Source organism: Castanea sativa, chromosome 1 (assembly GCF_040712315.1).
Source record: "Castanea sativa cultivar Marrone di Chiusa Pesio chromosome 1, ASM4071231v1".
In the NCBI taxonomy this organism is placed as follows: Eukaryota; Viridiplantae; Streptophyta; class Magnoliopsida; order Fagales; family Fagaceae; genus Castanea; species Castanea sativa.
In genome coordinates, this window is record NC_134013.1 from 91694756 (window position 1) to 91706464 (window position 11709).

The following is an 11709-nucleotide window of genomic DNA, read 5'->3' on the forward strand; positions in this document are numbered from 1 at the left end:
TAAACTACTATCAAATATAAATTATATGCATGATATATTTACCTTAAAATATGGGTTGAACCAACTACTCTGTAGTATTTCAAGTGGCACTTGGATTCCATCAGGTTGTCGAAGGAATTGATCCTCTAACATAATTATTGATCTTAACACATTATGAAAATGACAACTAATGGTTTCATCGGAACGACAAAAAAATAAGGAAATTGTACGAGTCGTCACATTATGTGATAGCATGTGAAGAAACTTGCCAACTTGCTCTTCAACTATGGAACACTGTGTGTCTTGAAGATCACCATCTCTCCGCAAAATGTCACACAAACCTTGAAAAGCTTGTGGACCCATGCATATTACATCATAGCATTTTTCACTATTCTTAAGTCAAGACATTATTTCATCAAGAACTTTTTGTCTTTCTATGGTTGATTATGTAGAAATGTGGGGAACACGTCTTTTTAGTCATTTCCTTTAATGGATAATGTAACACAAATAACAGCATATAGCATGAACCAAGACCAATTTTCGCATAAAGTCCGAAAAAATTACGGTCTTAATTATCTCATCATTTAAATCCATCTAAGTAAAAAAAATAGTTACGTTATCAGTCCAACGTAGAAAATTATGAGCACATGTTCTAAAAAAATAGTTACGTTATTAGTCTAACTAATTATCAATGAGTTACAACTAAGCTAAAAATAAAACTGTTAAACTATAAACATTAATTTTGTTTGGGATTCAAAGTGTTAAATTATAACATTATCTCTCAAAGTACACGTACATTAATGTCTTTGAGAGATAAACTGTAACATTATCCCTCAAAGTACATTATTTGTTAGAGTAGACGTACACTAGCAATTAGAAAAGTTAAAATATAACATTATCTCTCAAAGACTAATAATACATTCATAATTTTGTTGCACAGTAGACCCATAACTCAAACATATTATATTAAGGTATTCAGACTTAATTTTAAATTCAAAAACTAATAGTCTAATGATTTGATTTGTTGCACTATAGATCAATATGTTTTAGGCAAGTAGGTAGTTGGGTACACTAGCATTCATTAACACAAAAGACAATGATAGGAATTTTTTGATAATCTACGAGTATAGGAATTAAAGCACACATAATAGACTTAATTTAGTTTAGCATTATTGTCTACCCAACTCTATCGTCTACTTATTTGATTAAAACTAATGAACTTAATTCAACCACTAATAAGTAATATTGATAAGGATCCTACATGTTCTAGCATGTTCTCTATTGCCTACCCAAAGCTTTTATTGTGAGAGAGAGCACAATTTGTCCATCTTTTGGAACTACCTACAAATTTTCCTTGTACTTACTGCTGCACTTTTATGGCATGGGTCTTAAATGTAGTTGTACATGTACTTGTCTTGTCTGCGCAACACATACATAAAAAAGTAACAATCTCCCCACCATAGGAGAAATATATATACATATTTCAAAGAAAGACATTTGGTTGCTTGGTTTGGTAAAACTAAAAGATGAGTAGTGGTGGGGTGGTGGTGTTAGAGTTGCCACTGGGGGCAGCGGAGGAGAGTTTTGAACTGGAGGAAGCAGTGTGTAGCCATGGACTGTTCATGATGCCACCTAATCAGTGGGACCCCGTTTCCAAGACACTTCTCCGCCCACTCCGTCTTGGTCTTGGAGATTCAGATTCAGAATCAGTGATGGTCCGTATTTCTCAACACCAGTGGGCCCCTCGCTCACTCCATGTCCGCGTTTACTGCCACAACTCTCCCAGTCTCTCCCGACAACATCGAGAATCAGTGCTGGCTCAGGTGTCACGAATGCGGCGTTTGTCTGAAGATGAGGAGAGAGCTGTGAGAGAGTTCCGAAATATGTACGACAAGAAGAAGGAGAGCAGCTTTGTGGGCAGGGTGTTTAGGTCTCCTACCTTGTTTGAAGACATGGTCAAGTGCATGCTCCTCTGCAACTGCCAGTCAGTCTCTTTCTCTCTCTATCTCTCTCTTTACTACTTCCAGTTTGCTATGTATATATATTCATATGCTTTCATTTCCCATACCTGCCAACTGTTTGACATTATGCCTTCCCATTCGTGTCGATTAATGACCTCTACTATGTAAGTACTAATAAGTACTAGTACTAACTCATATCTCACTCTTTACCAAAAATGATATCATAGTACGTATGGATTCACATTCACATTCACCCCCCCTAATCTGCTACTACTACTACTATATACTCACAACTTTTCCCAATTTTAGAAACCATACTATACACTCCTCTTATATATCTTGGACCATAGATATGACTCTTTTGACAAAGAGAGTAAAAACTTCAAAATCACTGGTCTTTTTCTTTTTAGTAACTAGACCACTAGATTCGCTAAGCTAACACTATTAAGACTTCAATAGGTGGTCCAGGACTTTAAGCATGGCTAGAGCACTTTGTGAGCTTCAGTTGGAACTGCAGCCTCAATCATCCAGTCTGTTATTTGTGGCTGATTCTGCAGCTGCTGCTGCAAGTACCAACTTTAATACCCCAAAACCCGATAAGGACCACTTCATTCCCAACACACCCATACCACGAGAGTCCAAGGTTTCAACGAATTTTACAAATTCTGGGTCTATCAAAGCAGACTGTGTTCCAGCTGATATTGTACGCGATGATGATGATTATTCATATCTATACTGCAAAACTTGTCAGGCTGCGGACGAACCACACAACATTGCTTCTGACAATGATACCATTGGAAATTTTCCTAGCCCAACAGAATTAGCAAACCTTGATGAAGGCTTTCTGGCTTCAAGATGCAATCTTGGGTATAGAGCAAGTCGCATTTTGAAACTTGCCCGGGATATTGCTGAAGGCAGGATTCAACTAACACAACTTGAAGAGGCCAGTATAGGAGCAAGCTTTTCCAAATCCAGCAACTACGATAAGTTGGCTAAACAGTTGAAAGAAATTGATGGATTTGGTGCTTTTACATGTGCCAATGTGCTTATGTGCATGGGATATTACCATGTCATTCCAACAGATTCTGAAACTATTCGGCATCTAAGAAAGGTACCCTTTTGGTTCTTCCTCATGCTTTTGTCATTGCTACCGTTGAAAAACTAAACATATGAATATGATTGACGTTTTCTTAATGCAGGTCCATGCAAGATATTCCACCGTTCAAACGGTACAGAGAGATATTGAATGTGTATATGGGAAGTATGCGCCATTTCAGTTCTTGGCCTACTGGTGTGTATATATATCATACAAATGAGTAATTCTTAAGTACATTCCGAGTACCGAGAATGGTGCTCTACCATTGTGAATGTGAAAAGAGAGAGCACCATTTTTCTTTGCTTTGAAAATACCTAAGAATTTTCCTATACGAATAGTATAATTCCGTATCAAATACTATCTTCTTCATATTTTTCTTTTAACATCTTTGTAATTCTCGTCAGCTAATTTTGCTACTTAATATCTCCTTTTATTAGGTCTGAACTCTGGCACTTCTATGAAAAGACGTTTGGGAAGCTAAGCGAAATGCCATGCTCTGATTATAAACTAATCACTGCCAGTAATATGGGAAGCACAAGTAGTACAAAAAAGAGGAAGAAAAAATGCTGAGCAAAGTCATGCCCAGCATTACTTGGATGACCAAAAAATATGCAAAAAGCCAATTAACCTGCTATGTTGGTTCGCTTATTATGTATCACTGTTTTCAAGCACGCTGAAATTGCTTACTATTTCAACAATTTTTGATGCATGTTTAATTGTTTATAGGCACTATCTTCCCCTCAAAGTTGTCAACATTGAAGTAACAGCCATGGCAGCTTGCCATACTATGCCTAAGTGCAACCACCAGCTTGCCATGTGTAGGCACCTGCATGGCATTAGAAAGCCATGCCATTGGTCATGCACAAGCAATGTACATGATCCTGTACTTTCATTGGGTTTTACCACTTAATGTTGTTTCCAGTTTTCTGTAAACTCAAGTTTCTGTTTCATAATTCTCTTTTTCATTTTAATATAGATCCTTTTTCAGACCCCCCCACCGCCCCCTCCCCCAAAAAAAAAGAAAAGAAAAAAGAGGTTCATGCAAGCTTTGAGTTTTTAAACATCTCCCCGAGGGAAAGACTCCCATTGAATGAATGAGGCACTTCAGCTCACTACTCTGTAACCATCGTTTCTCAAATGCAAGTTGATAATTTCCTTCCCAATTGTGGATAGTTAAATAAGCCTCTCACAAATTATTTATAAAAAATTAAAATAAAAGCTCCACTATCTTTCTTAATTTACTGGTCTTTCTAGCCAACTGGTACGTCTCATCCTTTCAAAGGACAAGATCTACATCTACACTTGTTAGTGCATGTTTTTATTTGGTTATTAAACGAATTGTAAAAGAGTTTCTAAGGAAGTCCTAACACATTTTTCTGCTAAAAATATGATATTTTATTGGTACCCAATAGGAAGAAAACAGAGGTAAACAAAATTATAATTTTAGTGGATACAAAAGCAAACTGAACTTCAAGGAACTTCAAACAGGTAACTAAACCATTTATTGTATGTATCAGCTCACCATCCATTATTATTCATGGAACGTCCCATGAGGTGACAACCTTCATCACGGCACCTTTATCTTTATACAAATATGCCTTGAAAAGCTCTATCTCGAAACTTGATCATCTGGCAGTGGCACTTTATGCTGTAATTTTGAGATTGGAAGCGTAATCTTAAAACAATTTCAATAAAATTCATATATATATATAGCCCTCTTTTCTTGGATGTGTGTGGTAGCATTGTGGTTCGAGTTACAAATGGTGTCTCTTTTTGCGATATTACATCACTTCAAAACTTTCAGTTAGGTTAATTAACGTTTTCTTAAGTCTAACATTGGATTACATGTCCTCCATATGCTTATCAAAAATTAATTTTGATATTTTGCAAGCTCGATGGTTGTGGAGGTCACATCATCCAATGTTGAACCTAACTCATATATGCTACAATAACATAAAACCTTAATCCCAAATTTAGGGCTGATTATACATCTTGAACAAATTAGTTAGGATCGGCCACATATGCATGTGTGTGTGTGTCTATATATATAACAAACATTCTAGACACACCTAATCAATAAGAAATGTCTAATAATTTCTGATTTCTACAATGTTTCTACATACCTTTTCAACCCATTGGTTTAACTAGCACTTGCCAGAGGAGTATCTGGCTGCTTTTCTGGCATAGCATCTTGGAAAGCCGGTATCTCATTGTATGCCTCATTCAATCTGGATAAGAGAGGGAATTGAGTCTTCAAAAAAAAAAAAAAGGGAGAAACCTGTCAGCAAATACAGATACAGAAATGAATTTTAAAGTAAGCCCTAAATTTCAAGATTACTAAATATAGGTGTCATCATGCATATTTCTCTGCATGTGTGTGTGTGAGAGAGAGAGAGTTTTGTAGCTGTATAATTATTAAACAAGGTAGAAGAAGCAACAAATGGGGCAACCAATGCATAACTAATAAATCCAAAAATATCCGTAGCAACAACTCTAGCTTGAGGATGCAGAAATTCATACATCTAAGACCAGAAGCAAGATTTTCACTGACAGAAGAAGACTATACAAGGTCATAAATTTTTTTTTTAACTACTGTAATTCCACAAACTCTTGATGGCTGAGGTCAAACAACAATTTGGCATTAAAGCAGCTTGAAGATGAAGTTAATATACATAATGAGAACATTGAAAATCAACCCCTAATCTTTATCTTTTGTTAGTGGTTTTTCTGAAGGAAAAATAATTGTTACAATACTCAAGAGTCAAGACTGCAACAGTTTTTCCCATTAATAAAAATATTATATATATATATATATATATATATTTTCTACAAATCAAATGTAACTGGCACATTAATTCTAGAATGAGCACTACCATGTCAACATTGAACCTTTTAACTGCTGCATGAATCTGAGGAGCTAGAAACAAATCTGCCTGCAAATAATTGCAATGCATTACAGTACATTACGAGAAATACCTTAACTCATAAACTAAATCCATGCAAGCTGCTGTAAAGTAGTATTTTAGGAAGTGAAATTCTAGCATGTCATGCACTGTGAAACTAATAGTATAAGGCTGAGGCAAGAGTCTAATCCAATACATGGAAGATGCGAGTCTAATGCAATACATGGAAGATGTTGACATGGTATGGTGACATGGCACGAGGGAGTGACATGGCACATGGCCAGGCAAGCTTCAGGTCTGTATTTCATATGTCCCATTTGATTATTGTAGCTATATTCAAATGTGCCAGGTTGGAGGGAAAATTAGTTAGAGGCACATGCACAAGCTAGATTTTAGGAAGTTGTTAGAACTTAGAAGTAGAAGCCATGTGCTGTATTAAACATAGCATGTGATTAGAATGCATTCCCAAATTCGATCTAGCCTAAACTGCAGCACATCACATTCCCTGCATCAAAATACTGACTTCAGCACAATTATGTATATTGATATACTTAAGTCAAAAACTAAGTGCTTAGAGTTGAGTATGGTGCCTTCATGTCTGATAATCCATGGTTTGGGTTTGGGAGAAGATCCATCTTCAGATTGCAATCTTAAAGATTGAGAAGTGGGTTCTTCTATTTTATATTGTATTCTGCTGTCAGTTGGTTTCAATACTTAAGGTTGTAAAAGATAGACCAAAATCTTTGTTTGGTTGTAAAAGATAGACCAACTTCAGGATGGTTGACGACTTCCTTAGCAAAGGAACCCCTAGCAATATTGGAGCATTTTGATAGTAAAATGAAAATTCATAGTGATGGCCATTCTTTTAGTCTTTCTCTATGCAGTGATCAATTTTAAATTTAGTTTCAACAGATTTAGGGTGCATGATTATGTGTTTATGGTTAGGCACCTTGTGCATTCAATGTAGATAGAGAAAAAGGGAAAAGCATTCGTAACAGCTGTAAAACATTGGTAGAAACTTCCAAAACCCTGACTCTTCAAATGTTTGCACACAGTGCAGCAAATTGTATATACAAGTTTGTGGGCACAGACTCAGATGATGCAGGAAACCAAACCAGGTAAACTTCATCTCCAGTAGCAAATCTTCCAGCATAGTCTTTTAAAAGCCTCTCGAGTGCTGAAACAAATGCAAATAGTAATCAAAATAAGCCTAAAGCCATTAAGGAGCAGAAACCATCCCACAGTGGCACAAAAAGTTCACATGTGACTGGAATTTCCAGGGAGTGGAACCCAGGTGTTAAAAAGATCAAGATAATCCATGAAAATAAAATTATACAAGCCCTTGTTTTCCTCCAAACTATTAGGATGATTTTTTTGGGGAGATATGAACACTAATCTGATTGTCCAAACAAACAAACATGTATAATCCCTCCACCAGATCAAGAGTCAATAGTTCACTTAACATTTCTTCCTTACTCCAGTTGAGTGTCCATGTGTAGTAAGCTCTATTGAACTTACAAAAGAAATTAGTATCAAGTCTATTGCCAAAGTTATTTACTAATCTCGTTAACCACAGACCATGAAAGGAGTTTGGAACTGATACAGATAATTAAAATCAGGATCCAATATCATTAGTTAGCTGTATCTTCTAAATAGCTCATGGAAGGACTAATTTCTCAGCTTGTAACTTTATAGTGCACGTATGTTTGCAAATACTATTTATCAGATAACTTCACTTACATCTTGCTAAATTTCTGTATGTGTTTTCTCAATTTTATAGAAAGTGTAACAAGATTGGAGGGATTGATCTTGTTATCAGCTTTTAAATTAAACCAGCCTTCAAACATGCGAGACTGGCATGGTAGAAAGATATTTTTGAGTTTTCTTCTTTCATGGGCCACAAAAACTTCTTAATTTTAACTCTAGGTATTATTTTCGATAAATTACCAATTGTCCCAAAAGCTTAAACTAATAGAAAATGGTAAATTTAATCTTAATATAACACTCTCCCTTCACGTGTGGGCCTAAACTTTCCTTATCAAGTAGGGCCCAACATGTGGGAATTTTATAAATGGGAGGTAAGATGAAGGCATGGTTTGAACCCAGCTCCTCCAACTTTAATACCATAATAAATTACGAATTGTCCCAAACGCTTAAGCTATTAGGAAATTATGAGTTTAATCATGTAATCTAACAAAGTCTAAATGTTATAGTGTGTAGCACAATCTAGAACTGATCTGGTATCTACTTATTCTTTCAAATCTTACATCTTTTTTTTTTCCTGCTTTGGGGCCCACCTGCCAGGGAAGGGGAGAGTACAGTGCAGCTTAGTAAAATCTTACCTACAAAGCCTTTTTTGATATAATGTTGAGCCCAAGCAAGTTTCACATCAGGATCAGAACTAATTTTTTCGTCAATGCACTTCTGTATATAGGAGGAAAAGCAGCAAAAAAAATGTTTATATCATATAAGTTCTAACAATTTCATGAAAATAACAACATAGCGGTATATAACCACAACAGTCTCACAAGGATATATACCAGTGTAGCTACTTTTTGAAGAGGCTGAATGCTTGAGGAAACAATATTGGCAGCCTACTATCAAGTTATAAAGGCAATTCCATTATTGTGTGAATATTAGCAAAAAATGGATAAGGTACAGAAAAGAATTATGCCATATTAGATCAGGAATCTGTATACATTTCCTCAAGGCTGGACAAGAAAGTAAATCCAAAGAGTAATTTTGAAAAATATTATCTAAACTAAAATATTTTTTTCATCCCTAAAGTTTGCATGTATTTTTTTTTTTCATCCCTAAAGTTCAAAAAGTTTTTTTTTCCCTAAACTATTGAAAACATTACACCATTAGTCATTAAACTTTAAAATTTTCTCTTTTAGTCCCTGAACTATTGAAAAAAGTTCTTTTATCATCCCTAAACTCTTAAAAAAATCTTCCATACTAACTGTGTGACCAATAGTTTCTTGCCACTTGTTCATCTCATGTGTGTCCTTTTTTTTAAATGTAATGGTCCATGTCAGACATGTCAGATTCTCTAATGCTAAAAATAGTGCCACCTAAACACATAGGATAAAACTTACAAGCAGTGGACAGAAAAATGAAAAGTGTAATGTTTTCAATAGTTTAGTGATGAAAAATGATCTTTCTAAAGTTAAGGGACAGAAACTAAATTTCATGAAAATTTTACAAATGAAACAATATTTTTTGCTATTACTAGATCAGTCCTTTTAGCGTTCTTTATCACGTGGCACAATAACTTGCAGGTGTGTTGGCAAGGTTGTATGGAAAAGAACCCTCCCCATTTGCTTTTGAAATCTAGTGTCCAACTCAAAGTGAAGATTTAGTATTTAAAAAATCTAAGGGTGAACGTGATGCCACCTAAATCAATTATCATTCCTTAGTTGGTGGAATACAATTTTAAATGATGTCGCACCAAATACATCTTAGATTTCAGAAAACCAAATCTTCACCATGACATAGACCATTTTAATTTAAAAGCAAACATAGGAGCCTGATCCTAGGCATCAATACACAACGCAGAATTTACTTTATTTCAAAATTACCATAGCAGACACAGCCATCCTTGTCAATGTGTACCCCAGTTCGCTCAGCATGTGTAGTAGGCTTTAAATGCGTTCTTTAATGCAAATTATAGGTAGTTGTCTGCATAAGTTTCACGAAGTGGGAAGGATAGAATAGGAGACAGAAACAATTTTCATCTTATTAATATGGCAAAAATGCCAGAGGTAGTTCCATGTGCAATTAAATGTTATCAGCTCCTTGCAACATCATGTCAATTGACCCTATCAAGAGTTTTTCAAGTTAATCCCCAAATTGTTCCAACTTGTAAAGGAGATTAGGAAAATCATGAACCAATAGAAGGCAGCAGAAAAGAGATTACAGAGCAGAGCATAAAATAGGAAGAGTAAAGAAAGCAGATAGTAGATAGTACCTGGTAATTGATGGCTCTTTTGTGAATATCTTGGGGCAACAGTGGATAGTGGTGAGGATACTTGTCTTCTAAATACTGTGAAATGGAAAGAGTGATGAATGAGAATGATAAAGACAAGGAAGAATTAATTGGTAGAAAGGGATATAGAAAATAGGAATATTAATTATACCATGAGGATGGCAAGAGAGTCGGCAACTACGGTGTCTCCATCGACGAGCACAGGAACATTACCGCTAGGATTCAGCTTTATAAACTCTAGGATAGATATGTAAAAAGAAACAAACATCCATACATGAAATAATAATAATAATAAGTAGAAAGAAAGGCAATTTTAATTTACTTTGAGGAAAGCAGAGCAGTTGGAAATAGCAAAAAGCAGTTAGAATTTAGAGGAGGTCTCACCGGGGTTCAATTGCTCTCCTTTCAACAAGTTAACTGATTTGTACTCATATTTCAGCCCTAATCAATCATCAATCATCAATCATCATCATCAATAATTGAATGAAGCATTAATGAAGAGAGAGAAAAAGAAGGATATTACCTTTGAAGTTGAGGGCAATACGAACACGGAAGGAACAAGTGCTCCACCAGAATGAATACAGCTTCAGCTTCTGCTTCTGCTTCTTCACCTCACCGCTTCCGCTTCCAATTCCGCTTCCACTTTCACCTTCCTAATCCATAATAATAATAATAATATTACAATTTAATTTATTTAGTTTACAAAACAAAAAGGCGATTCATAGATAAGAGCAACTGGTAGTGGCAGTGGTAGCATACCATTTAAATTTAATTCAACAAAGTTACTTAAAAAGAGTGAGATTTGATTTTGTGAATTCCAGTTTTTCAATTTTATTACAGAGCAGCTGCAAATCAGCGTTTTTAAGGTTTGGATTGACCCCCCACCGGAAAAGGAAAGTTGTTCGAACAAAAAAGCTTTTGCTTTTCCGAAATCCAACACCGACAATAATAATAATAATAATAATAATAATAATAAGTTTAAGGAAATTGATTTTTTTTTTTTTTTTAAATGCACTTTTAATTCTTACATTTTGTACTTCTTTTATTTTAGTCTTTACATTTTGATTTTTTTACTTTTAGTCCCTAATTCAAGGGGTTGTGTTTCTACAAAGAACTGTAGCATTCTTTTAGATAAGAGTATCAGATATGTGCTAAATCTTATGTCTTTAAGTAAAATTGAATGTTCTGAGACTAAAGAAAGGATGCGAGTAGTGGTGGAGTTTGCTACGGTGTTTATGGCAGAAAAGCCATGTGGCTAGGATGGGCTATGACACAGTGTAATTATGGACTTTAATATATTGTTTTTTAAGTGAACTATCAGCCATGTTAGATTCTGCCGTTAGTGGAGTGACAGAAAAGACCAAAATGATAGACGTTAATTGGATTAGGGACTAAAAGTGAAAAAATCAAAATTTAGAGACCAAAACGAAAAAAGTGCAAAATATAGGGACTAAAAGTGTATTTATGCATTCTTTCTTTTAACATCTGCCAATGTGTTCTTCCCCATTGCCCATGCGAATTTACCACCTTTTTTTTTTTTTGTTAACCATGCGAATTTACCACATCATTCCAACACATACACACTGTTAAATTTAGCTTCATATAAAATTTAAATCAATCAATCATCAATTATATATATAATATATATATATATAAAAGCAGAGATCTCATGCGAGAGAACATGAGATTTTGCCATATGACGCACTCTATGAAGAGAATTGAGATATCCTTAAGCCATATTAGAAATAAGAACAAATTTAAAAGTGGAGACTCTTTATTTCC

The 11709-nt window shown here is 35.0% G+C and overlaps 2 protein-coding genes across 5 annotated transcripts; one reads left to right on the forward strand and one right to left on the reverse strand.

The window, feature by feature from the left end:
• Positions 1-1323: 1323 nt before the first annotated feature.
• On the forward strand, positions 1324-4008 carry LOC142606750 (uncharacterized). Its single transcript, XM_075778087.1, has 4 exons — positions 1324-1963; positions 2400-3051; positions 3140-3231; positions 3474-4008. Exons 1-4 carry the CDS (start codon positions 1506-1508, stop codon positions 3604-3606), a joined length of 1335 nt encoding a protein of 444 aa, XP_075634202.1. The 5' UTR covers positions 1324-1505; the 3' UTR covers positions 3607-4008.
• A 399-nt stretch (positions 4009-4407) lies between these two features.
• Positions 4408-10863, reverse strand: LOC142620772 (glutathione S-transferase zeta class-like). Of its 4 annotated transcripts, none has more exons than XR_012841646.1 (11): positions 10687-10825; positions 10451-10580; positions 10312-10368; positions 10079-10164; positions 9910-9984; positions 8480-8533; positions 8282-8363; positions 6889-7116; positions 5910-5969; positions 5160-5287; positions 4408-4684 (listed from the first exon to the last, which is right to left on the reverse strand). XR_012841646.1 is itself a non-coding variant. In XM_075794089.1 (11 exons), the coding sequence occupies exons 1-10, from the start codon at positions 10687-10689 to the stop codon at positions 5177-5179; spliced, it is 720 nt and encodes a 239-aa protein (XP_075650204.1). In that variant the 5' UTR covers positions 10690-10825; the 3' UTR covers positions 4408-4665; positions 5160-5176. The 4 variants fall into 4 exon arrangements, 3 of the variants coding, with proteins under 3 accessions (XP_075650204.1, XP_075650198.1, XP_075650210.1); XM_075794089.1 differs by having other exon boundaries at positions 4408-4665; positions 7055-7116; XM_075794083.1 differs by having other exon boundaries at positions 7055-7116.
• Positions 10864-11709: the final 846 nt, after the last annotated feature.